Here is a 21,894-nt window from a genome sequence, read left to right as displayed (position 1 = left end):
TTTCCGCCTCTGGGCTATAAGGCGAGGTCACAGGCACGTTTTTTCACTCTTCCGCAACCTCGCCAGCGGCGTTCCGTATTCCGGACATACATCTGTGGAGGATTCCAGTCCATCTCCCTCCAAATCACCATTCAGTAAGTGCGCTACAGCTGCAGCGCACTGGCCGCCCCAGGGACCCCTATGTAGGCGACAGACGTCCCCGAGTCTGTCACCCACAGGGGCCCCTAAGGGGGCAGTCGGCGGTCATACGCCAGTCGCCGCCGCCCCACGCGCTTCCGGCGTATTGGTTGGGAGGCTGGATCGTCTTCCCTGCCACGCTCCGCCATCTCTTTCCGTGCCATGACCGCTTCACAGAAGTCCAGCACAGCTCTCCATGACCTGTCGCTGTCCACCATCTTTCGGACCACGGAGGGCAGAGAGAGGTCATGGCCGACCTCAGCTTCCAGAGTGCTGCGTTCCTCCTCCCATGCTGGGCACACTTCTAAGGTGTGCTGCGCAGTGTCCTCCAGGCAGTCGCAGTGGTGGCACCCTGCGGTTACTTCCTTCCGGCTATGTCCTTAAGATACTTCCCGAAACATCCATGTCCCGAGAGTATTTGTGTAAGCCGGAAGGTCAGCGCACCGTGTGTCCGGTCAAGCCACTTTTTGAGGACAGGACGAATCGCTTCGATGGTGAGGTGGCCTGCACTGGGCTGCGTTAGCCTTTGCTCCCACATTCCCACCATTTCCAATCGGATGGCGTCTCTCCGCCCCATAGCTTCTCTCGGTGCTGGCGAGTCTCCATTGCGGTGCGCCTCCTCGCGCCAACGGTAAACCGCTGCGAGGGCTCTCGCCTCTAGGTCCCACGGTAGAGACCCTGCCAGCACACATGCCGCTTCAAACGAGATGGTACGGTACCCTCTTATGGCTCTGGTAGTGATCGCTCTCTGCGGTGCGCGGAGCATGGCCACCTGTTCCCTCTTTAAAATGTCCGCCCAGACTGGAGCTCCGTACAGGGCCATAGATTTAACAACCCCGGTGTACAGCTGTCGACACGACGCTCTGGCCCCCCCCGTATTTGGGAGTATACGTCCTAGAGCGCCAGCTGCTCCCATCAGCTTCGGCATTAGGCACTTGAAGTGCGCGCGGAAATCCCATCGGCTGTCAAGCGTGAGACCAAGGTACTTCATGGTGGGCTTGACGTCGATCCGGGTTCCACCCACCACAATATGTGCCTCCGGCGGTGGCGCATTACGGGGCCCATGAAAGTATAGAGCCTCCGATTTATGAAGGGCCACCTTTAACCCCAATCGCTGGATGCGACCGACAACATGAGCGACTCCAGCCGTTGCCAGTATGGCGGCCTCCCTAAAGGTTTTCCCACTGGCAGTCACTAGGGTGTCATCGGCGTAGCATGTGAGGTTTAGGCCGTCTAAGTTTGCTCCTCGCAAAACCCAATCATACCCGATGTTCCACAGAAGTGGTCCTAGAACCGACCCCTGTGGAACCCCGCAGGACATTGGGTATCTTGTCCACTCTTCCCGTCCCGGGTAAGTGACGGATCTGTCAGAAAGATACGCGTCAACTGTCCGCTTTAAGTAGCCTGGCACCTTGTGGTGCCGCAGCGCCTCCTTAACGCAGCCCCACGGTAGGGAGTTGAAGGCGTTTGATATGTCCAGGGACACCGCCAGGATGACTTCGCCCCGGGACACAGCCTCATCAGCCAGGGCCTTCACCCGCTGAATAGCGCCGACTGTTGAACGTCCACTGCGGAACCCAAATTGGCAATCTGCTACGTTAGGCCCTACGCGGGCAAGGTGCTTGATAAGACGGCCGGCTATTATGCGCTCAAAGAGCTTTGCGATCTCATCAAGTAGAACAATTGGGCGGTAGGCAGATGGGGAGTCCGCCGGGCGCCCTTCCTTCTTCAGTAGCACCAGCTTGCCTATTTTCCATTGACTTGGAAACCTGCCCTGTTGAAGGCAAGCTGTGAAAATGCGCAGCAGTCGTGACTCTAGGGCGTTGCTGGCCAAGACTACGGCGCGGCCAGGTATGCCGTCAGGCCCAGGAGCTTTGTTTTTAGCACTGAGTCTAAGCACAGCTGCTCCGAGTTCGTCACCAGACACCTCAGGTGTCTCCTCCTCGTCATCTTCGACCGCGGCGGGGGGCGCCATTGCCGGTGGTGTGAAGTTATCACAGGCCGGGAAAAGCGCTACCACTATATCTCTTAGGAGATTCGGCTCCAGACTACGCGTTAGGGGTGGGGCCCATGGGCGAAGTTTGTTTCTGACCATTTTATATGGTCGCCCCCAAGGATCATTATTTAGTGTCTCGAGCATCTCCCGATATGAAGCCTCTTTTGCCTGTTTTATGGCGATATGCAGGGTTTTCGCACGCTCCCTGTATACTGCGTACAATTCCGTCTCCCGAGTAGGGTTTCGGAGCCTGAGCCTTCGTTGGTGACTATAACGGCGCCTCGCTGCAACACATGACTCTCTCAGTTTAGCAAGCTCCGGAGACCACCAGTAGGCTTGACGTCTAGTAGGAAGGGGCTTAGTTCGAGGCATTGCGGCATCGCAGATGCTGGTAATGGCTTCGCCCAGCCATTTAGCCTCGGCCTCTACATCAGTAGGGTCCCCTTGGACCGGGTTCCACGCCTGCACCTCGGCGGCAAGAAGAAGCGCCTCCCTGTCGAGGCGTTTTAATGCCCATCGTGGTCCATCGCCCGGCAAAGATTTGCTAATGGGACCGTTCTGAGTATCCGAGAGTGAAGAGACATTGAATCGTATGTAGCGATGATCCGATAATGTCTCCACACTCTCAAGTACCTCCCATTCCTGAATACGGCGCGCAAGAGCAGCATTGGCAAATGTCACATCGACAATGGAGCCTCCCTGCTGCCGTACGCAGGTATCGACTGAGCCCCGATTTAGCACGGCCAGACCTGCCGTGACTGTCCACTCTTCCAATTCTCGACCACGTGCGTTCGTTGACGGCGATCCCCACATCACGGATTTAGCATTAAGGTCACCGGCAACTAGCACAGGGCGCGGGTTGCACCGACCAATGACCAGTCCTATTTCTTCTAAGAAGGCTTCAAATTCAGCCACACTTCTGTTTGGAGAAAAGTAGGCGCTGATCACTGTAATGCCCCCAAGGAGCACAGCCACGTACCCTTTGCCTTTCTCCACTGTTTCCAATGGTGCTGAGCCATTTGCAGTATGAGTGACTACTGCCACCGAGCCATCGTGATCCCCTGCCCAATTGTCCCTTTGGGGGATGTGGTAGGGCTCGGAGATGATTGCCACGTGTGCTGCCCACTGCGCCATGCTCTGGAACAGAAGATCCTGAGCAACAAGGCAGTGGTTGAGGTTCACCTGTACAAATTTGAGCGCCATATTATGCGATTTCCATGTGCACTGCCTGCGCTTCCTCGGCCGCACTATTTGTGTCGGGTTGGTGGACAGATTGCGATGGGGCTTGAGAGCTTCCACGATTTCTGTTCCCCTTCTTCTTAATTTTGGAAGCATCGCATAACTTGCTTCCCACTGTATGCTCTGCCTGCTTATTAGCTGCCGCGCAGACGGCGCAGTGCGGCGAGGCAGAGCATGTGGCCGCCTTGTGACCGGACTGGCCGCAGCGGTAACACAGGTCACTGCGATCCTCTTGAGCCTTACAGTGCGCCCGCACGTGACCGGCTTCAAGGCAACGGTAGCAGCGCATAGGCTTTTGGTCAAGCAATTGCACCCTTGCTGACACCCACCCAACAAGTAATCGGCCGCTGTTAGTCAGCTTCTTAGCCACCATAATCGGGCAGCGGACCCAAACAGAACCCAGGCCTGAGAAGTCTTGGCGGATTTCTCCACACTTTATCTGGTCAGAGTGACACCCGCCCGATTTGCTTACGGCTTCTTTTACATCCTCGGGCGTAACAGAGTCGTCCAGCCCTGAGATGCGCACTTCAGCGGCTTTTGTTGGCCTGGAGACTAGAACGTCCTCATTGTTCAGCGTTTCTCTCAGCTTATTGGCCAGAGCATCTGCTTTGTTGCCACTGGTAGCACCAGGGACCTCAATAATTGTAGCCCCTGTAACTGCCCTCTTGAAACGAACTCCTCCGATCTGCAGTTCGTTTAGATCAATTTTTGATCTGGCCTCCTTGAGGATGTCTCTATAGGTGGTTTTTCCTCCCTCAGCTTCCGGCTTCAGAGTTAAGACAATTGCCGCTGAACGTGGAGCCCTCAGTTTGCGGGCCTTCTTCTTGGGAGCTGCTCGCTGCGTCGGGGGACCAATTGCCTTCTTCTTTCTACCCTTTTTACCCACCTGTGTCCATCCCTTGTCTGCGTTCGCCGGAGCAGCAGGCAATGGACGAGGCTCGCGAGGTACTTTCGCAGCTTGGGCTTTCTTTTCCTTCTTCCTACCACCGACCGCCACCTTCCAGCCTTCGTCAGTGGACGTAGCGGGTTCAGTCGCGGACGGAGTAGGTCTCTCAGTGGCAGTGACCTTCTCGGATAGTTTCGGCGCGCTCTTTTTGCCCTTGCCTTTTTTCTTTTTGTCGCCCTTTTGGGGTTCAACGGTGTAATTGGGGGGACCACGGGTGGGCGTTGGCACTACCGTTTTCCCCCGTGTGGCCATTTGTTCCGTCTGTCGTCCCCGGTGTGCAGCCGGTGGGGGCTGCTCCGCTTTGGCTGGCAGAATCCTGCCCTCACGCTCCAGGGCTCCGAGCCTCTCATCCAGCATCCGCTCCACCCTGGCCGCGACCGCTCCGACCAGCTCGTCCGCCTCGGAACGTCCGGGGACAGTGGCGGGCTGTGGCGCCTCTTTGAGTGGAGCCGGAGGTGGGGCCTGCTTTTTAAAGTGGGCCCGGAGCTCCGCTTTTAGCTCCTCCACTTCGGAGCGCAGGTCTGTCACCTCCACCCTCAGTTTGGCATTCTGCCTCTGTAGCCGTCGCGTCTCTTCGGAGGAAGTAAGCTCCTTCAGGTCTTCGACCGCTTCCCCGATTGACGCGACAGCCAACTTGAGGGCCCGTACGAAGGTCCCCTTTAGGTTAGCGGACCCAGTGGCCACCAGCTCCACCGTCCTGAGGCTGCTCTGCACCCTTTGGTGGAGCGACGCCGCACTGTTGTCCGCCCCGTCTTTGTTTGGTGGGCCCGGGATCGTCCCGCCACTCTTTGGGGACCCGCCCGGCGCCAGCGACCGCGTGAGGCTCGCTAACTCCTCCTCTGCCTTGCGCTGGACCTCCTCCCGTCTGAGGCGGTTGAGCTCCCGCTTCGCCTCGGCAAGTCCCGCGTCGTGCGTCGAGCCCCCACTTCGCCCTGAGTCCGACTCGGCACCCGCATTGGGAGTGTTGGCGCTCCCAGTGCCGTCGGTCACGTCCGTCTCCTGCGTTCTGGCTGTCGGCGAGCGCGAGCTGAGCCTAATACGCTCGATCAGGACGATAGGTGTTTGGCCCAGCGTATCAGGCTTGTTTCTGGGGCCGGTGCGGCGCCCCCCTCCTTTGCCTTTCTTGCCTCTTTTGGCAGTGGCAGTGCCCAGCAAGAGTCCCGCGTCGCTCTCTGAGCCGGAAGAAAGCGCGAGCTCATCCGCAAGTCGTTTCTCGGGCCTCGAGCCCCAGAACTTCGAGGGCATGTCTGAGGTCGAAGGCGCCGCGTGCGCCTTTTGGGGACCCATTTCCACCGAGCCTTCCGAGTCGCCGGTGTCGGTCGCCCCTTCGCCAAACAAGTCGCGTCTGTCAAGCCTTGATGGGGAGAAGTACTCCTCTCTCTCAGGCGACATGGACGCCTCCACTCCGCGGGTGCCGTGAACCTTCCCCGTGAAGATTCGCGTTCGGTTCGGCGTGGAAGGACGCACAAACTGCCTGAACCCTGTGGGTACAGGCGCATCCTCTGCCCCCGTTTGCGTGTCGGACGCGGGATAGCGAATATAACGCCCGAGCGCATCCCGCAGTGGGCGGTACCCCGTTGGGACGGGCTTAGGCGAGGGCAGGGCAAGCCCGGGTGAGGACGGGGTACCCACCGCCTCCTCGCTGACCGCATCTCCTTCTCCGTGTGCAGGCTTCGGGGAGGGCTCGGTCCCAGCCTCATCCACGTCACCTCCTCCACGTATCCTAAGCAACAAATCCGGTTCGTGAGCATCGGTATCCGTTGAACGCTTGCCAGTGTCGTTGGAGTTGATCCTAGAGTGGTGTGCCCCCCAGAATACGACGGGCGGCATGTCACCACAGTACGGGCATCTAGTACGGATGCCCGTTCTGTGGTGACACGGAGGATTGAGACCTCCTGGGGTAGTTGTACGCTAGGTTGACCACTCATTTTTGCTATTTTTTAGGGGTATGCCCCCTTTGTGCGGCGCTTGTGACTGGGCTCCCCCAGCCACGCATCCCATCGGCACGCCGCAAACCTTGGGATTGGGGATTTTTTATAGTGGTTTACTCCACTTGGCCTTCCTCTCAGTGAGGGAGGCCCCCGGTCCGCTCAGTGCGGGTTGCGGGTTGCCCGACGGTGGCCGTAGCCACGACGCCGCGCCAGGCGGCCTGGGCACGCCTCCGGTAGCTCATAGAGCCCCGACTCCATCCCGGGGGACACCTGGCAGCTCGCACTGTGCCCTCTGCTGACTTCAGAGGGACACGCGGAGCCGCCCCCCGTGTGCTGCTCTTAGTCTGGCCTCTCGCCTCAGGCCTGTCCGGTTTGGGAGGCCCTGTCCGGCATAGCCCTGAGGGTCCTGGAGGCACGCAAGCCCCTTCACCACGGCAAGGTGGCAACACGTCGAAGGGGAACCTAACCTTTTTTTTTTTTTTTTTTTTACGTGGGGAATGCGTTTACGCATACCGCCGGGTCTGAGGTGGTGGGCGACCCGGTCGGTTATGTGGGGCTCGAGGCTGTAAAGAGGCCCCCCTACCCACTAAACCCCACGGTGTCCTCTCACCGCTTTGTGTGCGGGGTCCCGGGGAAGCTCGCGCAATGCGTCCGCGGCCCCGCAGCGGCCATCCTGCATCAGGATCCGTCGCCAGGTCGGCTTTTTAAGCCGGCCGATCCTCGCCTTGGGAGCGCTTCCCGGACACAGGGTCGCGCTCTCCGGCTCGAGAGCTAGCGTTTGTGGGCGAGGGCGCTCTCATGCCTCCCTCGCCCGCTAGCTGTCGTTAGGGTGGCAGGTTCCGCTCGTGAGCGGCACGTCTGCGGCCTGTGCGGCGGCGGCGCATCGGGTCTGCCTCGGCCTGGGTTTCCCGTTCGCGCTCCGCCGCCTCCTTCTCCTTAAGGACGTGCTCGCTAAAAGAGAGCAGAGCCTCCCACCCTTCCTCGCTGGCCACCATGGCCAGCACCACCGCCGGCAGCGAGAGGTCTGGCCCCACCTGGGCCATCAGCTGCTGCCGCTCCTCCTCCCATGCCGGGCACTCGGCCAGTGTGTGCTGGGCCGAGTCTACGCCAGCTCCGCACGCGTGGCACTCCGGTGTCGGCTCTCTTTGTGCGACCTTGTGCAGGTAGCTGCCGAAGCAGCCATGCCCCGTCAGCACCTGCGTCAGTCGGAAAGAGAGCACCCCGGAGCCTTTCAACCCAGTCGTGGAGGACTGGGCGAACCGCCTCTATGGTGCGGGAGCCGGCCCTCGGCCGTTCCAGCCGGTGCACCCACATCTGCCTCGCCTCGCCCTGGAGCTCTTCGCGCCGGTTTTCCACCTCCGATGGCGCCGGTGGGTTGTTCCCGGCTCGTGCCTCCGCACGCCAGCGGAACAGTGCTGCGTGGGCTCGCGCGTCGAGGTCCCAGGGCAGGCACCCGGCTAGCACGCATGCGGCATCCGCGCCCACCGTGCGGTACCCTCGGATTACCCTCAGCGCCATTGCTCTTTGCGGTCTCCGCAGTTGAGCGATGTTGTGGCTGCTGAGGGCATCCGCCCATACTGGGGCACCGTAGAGCGCCATCGAGCGCACCACGCCCGTGTAGAGGCGGCGGCACATTGCGTTGGGCCCCCCAGGTTGGGCAGTATACGCCCAAAGGCCGCCGCTGCACGCAGTAATTTCGGCGCGAGGCGCTCGAAGTGCGCCTTAAAATTCCATTTGCTGTCAAGTACGACACCGAGGTACAGCAGTGTCGGCTTGACAGCAATTGGGACTCCTCCCACTATAATTTGGGCGCCAGCTGGAGGCGCTTTCCGCGGGCCGTAGAAGCAGATGGCCTCGCACTTCGCAAGGGCCACCTCCAGCCCTAACCGGCGAATGCGGGCCACACAGTGGGCGACTCCTGCCGTCGCCAGAACGGCTGCGTCGCGGTAACTGGGTCCTCTGGCCGTCACGAGCGTGTCATCGGCGTAACAGGTGACCCCGACTCCACGCAAGTTTTCCCCCGTAGGACCCAGTCGTAGCCAATGTTCCACAGGAGTGGTCCCAGCACCGACCCCTGTGGAACTCCGCACGACATGCGCCTCCGACCCCAGTCCCGTCGCCCTGGCCAGACGATCGCCCGTCCCTCCAGGTAGGCGGCTACGATGCGCGACAGATGGAGCGGCACTCCGTGAAAGCGCAGAGCCTCGTTGATGACTTCCCAGGGCAAGGTGTTGAAGGCGTTGGAGATGTCTAGCGACACCGCCAAGACAACCTCGCCCTGGGAAACGGCCTCCTCCGCTATCGCCTTCACCCGGAGTATCGCGTCCACCGTCGACCGCCCCCCCCTAAAGCCGAACTGCTGGTCAGCCAGGTTCGGCCCTGCGCGTTCCATGTGCCCGATGAGGCGAGCTGCGATTATCCGCTCAAAGAGCTTGCCCACCTCATCGAGCAGGACAATGGGCCGGTATCCGGCTGGAGAGTCCGCCGGCCGCCCGCCTTTGCGAAGGAGAACCAGTTTCCCGGTTCTCCATTCGTTGGGGAAGCAGCCCTGCTCCAGGCATGCCGTCAGCAGCCGCAGGAGCTTTGGCCCCAGGGCGTCCATGGCCAGGACCCAAGCACGACCCGGAATGCCGTCGGGCCCGGGGGCCGTGTTCTTGGCCCTGAGCCGATGGACAGCTGCGCAGAGCTCACCGGGAGTGACGGGTGGGACTGCAGCCTCCTCGCTAGTTTCCGCCCTCAGGGGCGCCATGGCAGGTGGTGTGTGCGGGCCCCTCTCGGGGAAGAGCGTTGCGACCACTCGGTCCAGGAGGTCCGACTCGAGCGATTGGGTCAGCGGCGGCGCCCACGCGCGTAACTTGTTCCGGACAAGTTTGTATGGCCTGCCCCACGGGTCGGCATTGAGGGTCTCCAGAAATTCGGCACGACTCGCCTCAATTGCCTTCCCTATGGCCATAGAAAACTCTGCCCGGGAGTTTTTGTACGCCTCGTAGGAGCGGCGGATCTCGTCCTCGCTGGGCCTCCTTCTCCGCCTCTGGCGCATGTACTGGCGCCGCGCGGCTACACAGCCCTCGCGCAGTTGCGCGAGCTCGGCGGACCACCAGTACACGCTCGGTTTCGGCGGCAGACGCTTGGCCCGGGGCATTGACGCGTCACACACGCGCGTCATGGCCCCTCGGAACCAGGACGCTTCCGCCTCTACCACCACCGCTCCCTCCTGTACGGGCAGCCAGGCCTCTACTATCGCCGCCTCCCTGAGCAGTTCCCGGTCGAGTTTGGTGAGTGCCCATCTTGGGCCACCCCCGACCGGGTCCATCCGGCTTGGGTTGTGAGAGGTCGCCGAGAGGGTGGTGACGTCGAACCGTATGTACCGGTGGTCAGACAGCGTCTCCACCCCCACCATGACCTCCCATCCCTGGACACGGCGCGCCAGGGCGGCGCTCGCGAACGTGATGTCCACGATGGAACCACCCTGTTGCCGCACGCACGTGTGTGCCGTTCCTTGGTTTATTAAGGCCAGCCCCGCCGCAACGGCCCACTCTTCGAGGGTAGCGCCCTTCGCGTCTGTCGCCGGCGAACCCCAGGCTGTGGACTTCGCATTGAAGTCTCCGGCGACGATCACGGGACGCGGAAGAAACCGCCCGATTTGCGCCCCTACCTCGTCCAGGAATCGCTCGAAGTCGGCCAGGCAGCGGTTTGGGGAGAAATAGGTTGCGACGAACCATATTTCTCCGCATAGCGCCGCCACGTACCCCTTCCCTTTTCTTACCGCGGTAGGCGGAGGAATACCTGCCGTCGCTCTCACCACCAGTGCCACCGATCCGTCCGTGTCACCCATGAAGTCATCACGGGGAGGGATCGAGTATGGCTCGGCCACCACGGCAACGCCGATCATCCACTGCGCCATGGATTGGAACAAGAGATCCTGAGCCCTGGCGCAGTGGTTGAGGTTCGTCTGGAGTACCCGTATAGCCATATTTATTCAATTGGTTCTGGGTTCACCTCCTGCGTCTCCATGGCTACCTCTGGGGACTTCCTGGGCTGGGATGGGGCCCGGCGAACGACTCCAGCTCTCGCCTTCGTCTTTTTCGGGGCAGAGGTTAGGCACGTCTTATCTATCAACCTAACCTTTTTTTTTTTTTTTTTTTTTACGTGGGGAATGCGTTTACGCATACCGCCGGGTCTGAGGTGGTGGGCGACCCGGTCGGTTATGTGGGGCTCGAGGCTGTAAAGAGGCCCCCCTACCCACTAAACCCCACGGTGTCCTCTCACCGCTTTGTGTGCGGGGTCCCGGGGAAGCTCGCGCAATGCGTCCGCGGCCCCGCAGCGGCCATCCTGCATCAGGATCCATCGCCAGGTCGGCTCTTTAAGCCGACCGATCCTCGCCTTGGGAGCGCTTCCCGGACACAGGGTCGCGCTCTCCGGCTCGAGAGCTAGCGTTTGTGGGCGAGGGCGCTCTCATGCCTCCCTCGCCCGCTAGCTGTCGTTAGGGTGGCAGGTTCCGCTCGTGAGCGGCACGTCTGCGGCCTGTGCGGCGGCGGCGCATCGGGTCTGCCTCGGCCTGGGTTTCCCGTTCGCGCTCCGCCGCCTCCTTCTCCTTAAGGACGTGCTCGCTGAAAGAGAGCAGAGCCTCCCACCCTTCCTCGCTGGCCACCATGGCCCGCACCACCGCCGGCAGCGAGAGGTCTGGCCCCACCTGGGCCATCAGCTGCTGCCGCTCCTCCTCCCATGCCGGGCACTCGGCCAGTGTGTGCTGGGCCGAGTCTACGCCAGCTCCGCACGCGTGGCACTCCGGTGTCGGCTCTCTTTGTGCGACCTTGTGCAGGTAGCTGCCGAAGCAGCCATGCCCCGACAGCACCTGCGTCAGTCGGAAAGAGAGCACCCCGGAGCGCCTTTCGACCCAGTCGTGGAGGACTGGGCGAACCGCCTCTATGGTGCGGGAGCCGGCCCTCGGCCGTTCCAGCCGGTGCACCCACATCTGCCTCGCCTCGCCCTGGAGCTCTTCGCGCCGGTTTTCCACCTCCGATGGCGCCGGTGGGTTGTTCCCGGCTCGTGCCTCCGCACGCCAGCGGAACAGTGCTGCGTGGGCTCGCGCGTCGAGGTCCCAGGGCAGGCACCCGGCTAGCACGCATGCGGCATCCGCGCCCACCGTGCGGTACCCTCGGATTACCCTCAGCGCCATTGCTCTTTGCGGTCTCCGCAGTTGAGCGATGTTGTGGCTGCTGAGGGCATCCATCTATCAACCTAACCTAACCTAACCTAACCTAACCTAACCTAACCCGACTACGAACTGTGTCCCGTGTCATTCATCAAACGATTAATCCGTATGGATACAATTGATGAATGGGACGAGAGATACAGAAGCGGACAAACTGCTGCAATCACAAAAAGTGTTTTTCCCCAGCGCAGCAAATGCGTACAGAGCAATTAAGAAAATACGGCCTGATAAAATAACGACGCAACTAATGACAGGGCATGGTGGGTTCTCTGAGTATTTAAACCGGTTTAAATGCAAGGAAAACCCATCTTGTGTGTGCGACCCAGCCATACATGAAACTGTACCCCACATCCTATTTGAATGTCCCGTCTTTGACTCAGAACGATACAATATAGAGCAAGAACTAAAAATAGAAATGTGCGCTGAAAACGTACCAAGCCTAGTGCAAGGTATCGAACGCGAAAAATTCATACAATATTGTCACAAAATTGTAAAACGAGTAATAAATAGAAATAAGTAGCAAGTAATTATATGTTTACAACATATGTATAAATATGTTAGTAAAACATATGTATATTAATAAATAGAATAAAACATAAGTTAACCAATAGAATATATACGAAATAGAATTAAGAAGTCAAATGTATAGCTTATAATGTGAAAAGTATTAATAATAAAAAAAAAAAAACCTAACTCTGACCAAACCTAACTCTGACCAAACCTAACTCTGACCAAACCTAACTCTGACCAAACCTAACTCTGACCAAACCTAACTCTGACCAAACCTAACTCTGACCAAACCTAACTCTGACCAAACCTAACTCTGACCAAACCTAACTCTGACCAAACCTAACTCTGACCAAACCTAACTCTGACCAAACCTAACTCTGACCAAACCTAACTCTGACCAAACCTAACTCTGACCAAACCTAACTCTGACCAAACCTAACTCTGACCAAACCTAACTCTGACCAAACCTAACTCTGACCAAACCTAACTCTGACCTTTTTTTTTTTTTTTTTCCTCGCAGGGGTAAATGCATTTACGCATCTCACCCCCAGGCTTTAGAAGCCCGTTGGGGACGGGGTGGTATGTGGGACTCGCCCCTCCCTTAGCTCTCTCTGCTAGTCAGAGAGAGGGGAGTAGAATACCCACAAACTTCCCCTGCGGCGTTACACTCACTGCCGTTATAAGGGGAGCACCATGAGTTAAAAAAAAAAAAAAAAAAAAAAAATTCTACCACGATGCTCCCCCGGCTTGCTTATAAAAGCACCCTCGGACCAAAAGGAGGAGGAGGGGCTGTGTAACGCTACAACCCCTCCTCATACGCGTAGAGCCTTACGTGCGTGTCCCCAACCCGCGGCTCTACTGGGGAATCAGGCCGTTAATTAACTGCCGCCTTCTTCTTCCCCTCCGTCTTTGTCGGAATGGATGCGCATCCTCCCTTTCTTCGCGCTCCCGCTCCGCTTCTTCTTTTCTCAGCATCACTTTCTCGCAAAATTTGCTGAAAGCCGCCCATGATCTCTTGCACACCAGTATTTTTGCGACTATATTGTGCAGGGAGAGATCGTCGTCGTTAAGGGCTATTTCTAGCTCCCACCGCTCAGGTGCCCAACTAGGGCATTCCACCATTGTGTGGTAGGCCGTGTCGTCTGGGTGACCACAGTGATGACAGGCCGGCAAAGGTTCCCTCTTTATCATGTACAGGTAATGACCAAAGCAGCCATGTCCGGTTATTACCTGTACCATTCTGTATGTCAGGACGCCGGTTGTCTATTGTTTGCCCGACAGTCATTTAACATAATATTCATTTGCCCGAATCTAACTTGCCTGAATTTCATTTGCCCGAATGATTTGTTTACCATAAAAATCATATGACATACTCGTTGTTTATCCGAATATTACCTTCCATAATCATACAATGCCATACTATTTGTTAGCCATATTATTAAGTGCAATAATATGGTTTCATAGAATATTCAAACGCCATAAGCAATTATTGCCATATTAATTGTTGCCCATATTATTACCTAACCTAACCTACTTTCTGATAGCAGTTTCATTTTCCAGGGGTCACAGTTCTAACCTAACCTACTTTTCCAGCAGTTTCATTCTCCAGGGGGTCACAGTTCTAACCTAACCTAACCTACTTTCTGATAGCAGTTTCATTTTCCAGGGGGTCGCAGTTCTAACCTAACCTAACCTACTGTCTGATAGTATTTTCATTTTCCGGGGGGTCACAGTTCTAACCTAACCTACTTTTCAAGCAGTTTCCTTTTCCAGAGGTTCACAGTTCTAACCTAACCTAACCTACTTTCTGATAGCAGTTTCATTTTCCAGGGGGTCACAGTTCTAACCTAACCTGCTTTCTGATAGCAGTTTCATTCTCTAGTCCTTCTAGTACCTATTATAGTAGTTTTCGATTCTGCCAAAGCACATTATGGAAATTGACTTTTCGGACGCTAATTTGTATGACAAATGATGGTATGGAAAGTGGTAATTACGGATTTCGATGATTCTGACAAATGACATTATGGAAACTGACTTTATGGGAAACAAAGTTTCTGGCACTAGATTAATATAGTAAACAATGATTATGGCATAAGATGTTATGAGAAACAATATTATGATTGTTGAATAGGATGGCAAATAAAATTATGGCAAATGAAATTCTGGCAAATGGGGGTATCCCCAGGACGCCGTGTTCGCGGTCGAGCCATGCGTCAAAGGACGGGAGGAGCGCTCCTATTGTGTACGTTCCATAGGGCTCGTCCTCCAATTGGCTCTTCCAGCGGTCCCTCTCTCTTTTCCTAGTCTCCTGCAGTCGTGCCTCCAGTTCCCGGGGCGCTAGACGCTCATCAGCAGTTCGGAGTTCTACCCTCTGATTGTAGCGCTCGGCTAATATCCGAGCGTCCAGCTCCCAAGGCATTTTGCCAGCGAGGACACATGCGGCTGCGTGTCCAATCGTCGAGTATCCTCTTATGATACGCCGTGCAATAACCCTCTGAGGTTGTTGCAGAATGTAGTTTGTATACCTATGTATGTCTTATGACTAGCAACATTAATATTCATGGTTTCCATGGTAACATATGTACAACTTCTTCTTGGACAATATATCATTCGTCTCACACGTATTTCTGATTTTTATTTATTTAAAATACTTTTTAGGACCCTAGGATATTGTTTCTTCCTTTAACATGGTCCTTCAGCCGTGGAACAAGTAAGTGTTTTATTAAAATCAGTGCGTCAATTTGAGCGAATTCCATCAAGCAAAATTTCTGTTCGTCTCGTTCGGCGTAGCAGATTTTGAAGGTGCCGCCATTGTGCCGCGCCAGCAACGTTCGACGAGCCGGCAGCAACGCGTTCTATAAACGCATCTCCGAATTTACTGCGCTGCGCTGCGAGCCATATCTCGCGCGCGTGAAAAGGAGCGACAGAAACAAACAAGTAACGTTTGGGTTTGAATGTACTTGTCAATTATTTTGTTTCAGAAAATTTGGTGAAAAAATATAGTGAATTTAGCTTGTTGTGTGTGTGCACGTTAAAAGGTTATGCATGGTGTGGTGTTTTAAAACATGGAGAAATCCGAAGAAGAGCGTCGTGCGCTTGTAGCGCGCCGGGGCGCTAAAAAAGCAGCGCTAACGAGGATTAAAAACAAAATGGACTCGACCTACGTCAATGACATCGAGATGTTGAAATTGATGATAGAGAGGGCCCAGGAGGCATTCGATGGCTATGAGCAGCTCACACTGGATGTAGGAGACCAGGAGGATCCCGAACCCATCGAAACCACATACTTCGAGTGTGTCGCCGCGATGCGAAATCGCATCGTAGAGTTATCTGGACCTGGACCCACCTCTTCAGACGCTAGATCGGTAGCGCCAGCGACGCCCCACGTATCTTCTAAATTAAAATTACCTAATATAGAGATGCAAACTTTCTCAGGTAAATACACCGATTATAGACCTTTTATTGAAATGTTCAATGCCCTTATTCATAATAATGAAGGTTTTGACAGTGTGCAAAAGCTTTTTTACTTACGAAGCTTCCTAAAAGCTGAAGCATTTGATTTAATCAAAAACCTACCTGTCATAGGTCAAAGTTATGCCGAAGCTTTAAGAATTTTAGCAGATAGGTACGATAATAAATTTAGAATCATCAATGAACATATAAATGCATTGTTTGAGTTGCCTATGCTAACAAAATCGAGTCATAGTGCCTTGCGCTCACTGATTTCTGTAACTAAACAGCATTTAGCTGCACTAAAGAACCTAGGTGAGGCTATAGAGAAATGGGACAGCATTCTCATTTGTCTGTTAACTAAAAAACTTGACCCAATATCCAACCGTGAGTATCATTTACGCAGGGATTCTTTGATGCAACCATCCTTAAGTGACTTTTTGAAATTTCTAGAAAGTCGGGCACTTGCCCTAGAGAACAGTGAGGGACGGGGTGATACAGCAAGCGGTGCTGCGAGTAAGGTAGCTGTAGCTAAGGCAGCTTCATCATCGTTTGTCACTACAAAACCATCCCAGGACTGCCTATACTGTGGTAAGCAACATAAATTATATGCATGCCCTAAGTTTTCTCTAGCTTCAATGTCTGAGCGACTTGAGTTTGTTAAGGAAACAAAGCTTTGCAAAACATGCCTTAACACTCACCCAGGAAAGTGCAAATTTCATTTTAAGTGTAAGGAGTGCAAGGAAAACCACAATTCATTGCTGCATGTAAATGAAGAGAAGCCATCGATATCCTTGGCTAGCGTTAATAATGAGCCACTGGTGTTGTTGCCAACGGTTAAGGTCAAGGTGATTTCCAAAAGCGGGAAAGAGATCATTGTCAAGGCTGTGCTTGACTGTGCATCTCAGAATTCCTTTGTTACAGCAAAGCTGGCAAAGGAACTAGGTCATCCGCTCTCACCTGGAACTACTATAACTGGTGTAACTTTAAATGATAAATGCATCAAACATAGTTTGCAACTAGATATTTTCTCATGTGTTTATCCATTTAAAACAAATGTAAAACTGTTAGTGGTAGACAAGTTTACCAAGGAAATGTTGCCACAAACTGAAATTGATATTTCAAAAATTAAGATCCCTGAAAATATAACATTAGCCGATGACTCCTTTCATATCCCGAGCAAGATAGATATTTTATTGGCTGCAAATATCTTTTTTCAGTGCCTGTTGTCGCAGCCTGAGGAGCTGCGCGATCCTGATGCCGCACCCAGCTTGGTACACACACAGTTTGGTTACATTGTAGGAGGTGATGTTCCATCTTCTATTCTTAAGCGACCTGCTGTCACTCTTTTCTGTCAAGAATGTCAAACTGATATACGTGATACGATGTCCAATTTTTGGCATACAGAAAAAGTACCTGAAATATATGCGGAACATACATCTGAACAACAGCAGTGCGAAAAATTGTTCACTGAAACTGTCAAACTAGAAGATAATCAATTTACAGTTTCTTTGCCATTGAAAATACCTATCTATGATGTGAACAATACATTAGGAGATTCATTTGGGCTAGCTCTTAAAAGATTCTATAATCTAGAAAAGAGATTTCAGAAGGATCAGATGTTGTATGACGGGTATAAGGATTTCATACATGAATATATTGATTTAGGTCATGGATCATATGTTGACATTTCCTCATATGATCTTAATAAAGATCCTGTCTATTTTATGGGACATTCGGCTGTTTTGAGGCCCGATGCAGTCTCTACAAAGCTTCGTGTGGTTTTTGACGGATCAATGCTAACAAGCAATAAGATTTCACTGAATAATATTTTAATGAATGGCCCAATTGTTCAGCAGGAGTTATTTGACATACTGTTGTCTTTCAGGGTACACAAGTATTTCATTGCTTGTGACATTAGGCGTATGTTCCGCAATATATTAATTCAAAAAGAGCAGCGTTCTTTGCAAAACATTCTTTGGCGAGACACTCCAAATGAGTCAATAAAGTGTATTCAATTAAACACTGTCTCCTATGGCATGAAGTCATCTAGTTATCTTTCAACAAAATGCCTGAATGAGCTGGCCACAAGATTTGAGAGGCAATATCCTCTGGCCAGTTCGGCAATACTTAACTCGACCTATGTAGATGACATCATACATACAGAGAATAGCTTGGCAAAGATTGTTGACACACAAAACCAATTGATAGAATTACTTGCTAAAGGTAGTTTTACTTTGCATAAATGGGCAGCCAATGACCCTTCAATTTTGACAAACATTCCAGTAGAACAGCAGGTTGTTGGGGAACTGGAACTCAATAAGGACATCAAAACTTTGGGTTTAAAGTTAGATATTGACTCTGATTCTTTTAAACTTTCATGTCCAATGTCAAAAAATGTCCCTAAGACAAAAAGGCAAATTTTAAGCTATATTAAGCCAGTTTTATGACCCGTTAGGTCTAGCTGGACCCGTTTTTGTCCAAGCAAAAATAATCATGCAAAAGTTGACTCAGTCTTGTACTGACTGGGACTCTGAGCCCTCACCAATGCTATTTAAAAAATGGCTAGATTTTTACAATGATTTGCAGGCAATGAAAGAGATTAAAATCAAACGAAATGTTACTGTTGACAATATTCAGTCTGCTCAGCTTGTAGCATTTGGTGATGCCTCAGTTTTTGCATATGGGACTGCTATTTATCTAAGAGTCACTGACAAGCATGGTAAAGTATCTATGTCTCTTCTTTGTTCTAAGAGTCGCATTGCATCTAAAGACAAGAAATTGACTGTGCCACGATTAGAATTAAATGCATCACTTTTAATGGCAAAATTATGCTTGAGAGCATACAATACATTAAGTAAGAAGATTTCTATTGAAAGTGTGCATCTTTTCAGTGATTCTCAGGTTGTTCTGGCATGGCAAAAAACGGATCCAACAAAGTTAAATGCTTATGTTGCTAATAGAGTCAAATTAATCAATGAATATACAAAGGGTTTTCAATGGTTGTATATAAAAACTGACCTCAATCCCTCTGACTGTTTGAGTCGAGGTGTACAACCCAGCGAACTACAAGGTAACCAACTGTGGTGGTGTGGTCCAGCTTGCATGTCTGATCCAGAGTATAAATTCACCGATGACTGTAAGAATGTACCTGACAACTTACCGGAGATCAAGCATGCAGATGGATCCAAGCCGGTGTGCATGGCATCATATCAATCGGTTTCTCTTGCAAATGATTTGTTAGATAAGTTTTCTAACATTAATAGGGCAGTAAATGTGCTTGCTTATATACAAAGGTTCTGTAAAAATGTGAGGCCGGGTTCACAAAAAGTTAAGCTTAATTTCATTACATTTAGCGAGGCCACTCAGGCATTGCATTTAATTATAAAAAATGAACAGGAAAAGTTCTTTGCACAGAGAACCTCCTATAGAGTGGCAGTCTTGTCATATTTGGTTCGCGATACGAGTCACCAGTGTTTGGGGTGCGAGGAGCGGGCGGGGAATGTGTTAAGCGCGCTGTGATTGGCCGTTTCAAGGACGGCGGGCATTCGCGCCAGATGAAAAGGGACAGAAGTATGACTGTCCCTCTACTGACGCGTAAGTGGCCAATGTAAGTTGACCTATGCCGGCTCTGAATAAATTATAAATATGACTTATTTGTGGAATGTAATGCCGTCTGTTTTTAAATTTGAGCTTCTTGTTACCTTTCCACACCATTTCACACTACAGGTGGACATCTTTAAGGCATCAAAATACCCTTTTCCAATTTTTTTGTGCGAAAAACACGCGCTGCTTTCGGGTCTGTTACTTGGTCGATACTGATCGGGCACGGCGAGCGCCCGCGTTTATATCAGTGCAAATACTAGGAAGGCTGGCCACAGCGAGTCGTCTTGTAATAGATGTCTATAGGGGTTGGTCTGTGGTTCTTTGATAAAGAGCTAGCTTCATTGCGGGCAGGTAGGCAAGTTGCATCGTATTTGCTGTCTGTCAATCCCTTCATTGATGCTAATGGCATTCTCAGAGTAGGTGGACGTTTGCAACATTCTTCCTTACCTTATAGTCAAAAGCATCAGATAATCTTACCTAAAGAGTCTAGGGTGACTCACCTTATTATTGAAAATGAACATTTGAAGCTGTTACATGCCAGTCAAAAAGAAGTGCTTAGCAATTTAAGTCAACGCTATTATATAGTAAATGGTTTGCGATTGGTAAAAAAGTTTGTAAATAGATGTCTCACATGTTTTAGACTAAAAGGTGTAACCGCAAAACAGCTGATGGGTTCATTGCCCGCTGGTAGGGTCAACATAGATCGTGCGTTTGCTAAGGTTGGCATAGACTTTGCGGGACCAATGCTAATAAAGCAGTCAAGAGTGAGAAGTGTCATCACTACAAAAGGTTACATTGCTGTGTATGTGTGCTTCGTTACCAAAGCCGTACATTTAGAGTTGGTGTCAGATCTGACTACTGATACATTCTTGGCTAGCTTCAAACGTTTCATTGCAAGACGTAATGTTCCAACCGAGGTTTATTGTGACAATGTTGCTACTTTTAAGTCAGCTAGTACTCAGTTGTCTGAGCTATATAAATTAAATAATAATAGATGTCATCAAATGCAAGTTCAAAATGTAACTGCCAAATTGGGAACAACATTCCATTTCATACCTAGTTACTCCCCTGTCTTCGGAGCCTTATGGGAAGCGGCGGTGAAAAGTTTGAAATACCATCTGAAAAGAATGTTGGGCTCACATGTTTTAACATATGAATTATTATACACACTACTTGTTCAAATTGAAGGTATTTTGAACAGTAGGCCGATAACGCCAATGTCATCAGATACAGAGGATCTTTCCTACTTAACGCCGGGGCATTTTTTAACCGGTGCTCCCTTAACTTGCTATCCTGAGCAGGATATCACGAACTTAGCTGATAATAGATTAAAGTTTTGGCGGAAATGCACTGCATTGCAGCAACACTTTTGGCGATATTGGTCTAAACAATACCTAAATGTCTTGCAAAACCGTCCTAAATGGAAGACTGCTTTGCCTAATATTAAAGTAGGTGCTCTAGTTATCTTGCGTGAAATAGATACTACACCTATGACTTGGCCTATGGCTAGAGTAACCAAGGTTTTTCCAGGTCAGGATGGGAAGGTAAGAGCCTTAGAAGTAAAGAAGGCAAATGGTAAAGTGCATACAACTTCTATTACCAAAGTTTGTATATTGCCTTTAGATGAATAATATTTTTCTTTAAACAAAATGTGTTATGTGACACTTTCATAATATGCTATGTTGATATTTAGTTCAGTGTATTATGACATGGTTAAAAATCCTACTAAATTATAACTGTTCTATGAGTAGGTAGTCATGGTATGGATTATTTATGTTGATGCTGGTTGCATCCAATGTTTATTTTGTTCTATAAAATGTGTCTTATGTTATTTACTATTTCATAACTACATCAGCAATCTTGTGAAATTGCCTACATAGCTGCTTATTAAGTTTTTTAGTAAGTGTTAACATAATTTCAATTTACAAACCTTAAAAGATTACAGTCCACTCAAATATAAAGCTGTGTAATGCAACTATGCAAGAAGCTAATAAAAATGTAGTATATATATTTAAGAAGCTATTGATTTCAAGCCTATTTGTTATTTTCTGTCGGCGGAGTATGTTGCAGAATGTAGTTTGTATACCTATGTATGTCTTATGACTAGCAACATTAATATTCATGGTTTCCATGGTAACATATGTACAACTTCTTCTTGGACAATATATCATTCGTCTCACACGTATTTCTGATTTTCTATTCATTTAAAATACTTTATAGGACCCTAGGATATTGTTTCTTCCTTTAACAGAGGTCTCCGGAGCAGGGCCCGAGTTTTGTTATTCAACCTTCCCGCCCATATCGGCGCACCATAAAGCGCCATGCTACGAATGACATTCGCATATAGGCGCCGACATGGGTCTTTGGGTCCTCCGACATTCGGCAGGAGTCTACTCAGCGCCGAAGCAGCCCCGATGAGGCGAGGAACCAAGTTTGTAAAGTGTCCCTCGAAGTCCCAATGTCTGTCTAAAATGAGACCCAAATATTTAATTTGGGGTTTTAGAGGGACCGCGTCTCCCCCAACAGGAATGATATCGTCGGGCCGAAGCCGCCAGCCCTTTCCACCGAAGACCACGGCATCCGTCTTGGCTAGTGACACCGTGAGGCCGAGCAAATTGATTCGCCCAACTGTTAGCTCGGTTGCCACTGCGGCTCTCCTTAGAATCTCTTGGTAGTCTCTTCCCCTCACAGCCACCATCGTGTCATTGGCATAACAAATGGTGGCCATGCGGGGAAGTTGAACTCCTCTTATGGCCCAGTCGAAGCCGATATTCCAGAGCAGGGGCCCCAGCACCGACCCCTGTGGAACACCGCACTCCATTCG

General features: G+C 51.7%; 2 protein-coding genes across 2 annotated transcripts; both read left to right on the top strand.

Moving 5' to 3' along the window:
- Nucleotides 1-14,969: 14,969 nt before the first annotated feature.
- On the top strand, nucleotides 14,970-16,821 carry LOC125231445. The gene is made up of 3 exons (XM_048136903.1): nucleotides 14,970-15,449; nucleotides 15,918-16,055; nucleotides 16,685-16,821. The coding sequence occupies exons 1-3, from the start codon at nucleotides 15,080-15,082 to the stop codon at nucleotides 16,702-16,704; spliced, it is 528 nt and encodes a 175-aa protein (XP_047992860.1). The 5' UTR covers nucleotides 14,970-15,079; the 3' UTR covers nucleotides 16,705-16,821.
- A 1,139-nt stretch (nucleotides 16,822-17,960) lies between these two features.
- On the top strand, nucleotides 17,961-20,697 carry LOC125230877. Its single transcript, XM_048136129.1, has 3 exons — nucleotides 17,961-18,868; nucleotides 19,387-20,016; nucleotides 20,694-20,697. The coding sequence occupies exons 1-3, from the start codon at nucleotides 17,961-17,963 to the stop codon at nucleotides 20,695-20,697; spliced, it is 1,542 nt and encodes a 513-aa protein (XP_047992086.1).
- Nucleotides 20,698-21,894: the final 1,197 nt, after the last annotated feature.

This window comes from Leguminivora glycinivorella, chromosome 11 (assembly GCF_023078275.1).
Source record: "Leguminivora glycinivorella isolate SPB_JAAS2020 chromosome 11, LegGlyc_1.1, whole genome shotgun sequence".
In the NCBI taxonomy this organism is placed as follows: domain Eukaryota; kingdom Metazoa; phylum Arthropoda; class Insecta; order Lepidoptera; family Tortricidae; genus Leguminivora; species Leguminivora glycinivorella.
Note: the sequence above shows the minus strand (reverse complement) of the source record. Positions and strands in the feature narration are given on the sequence as shown.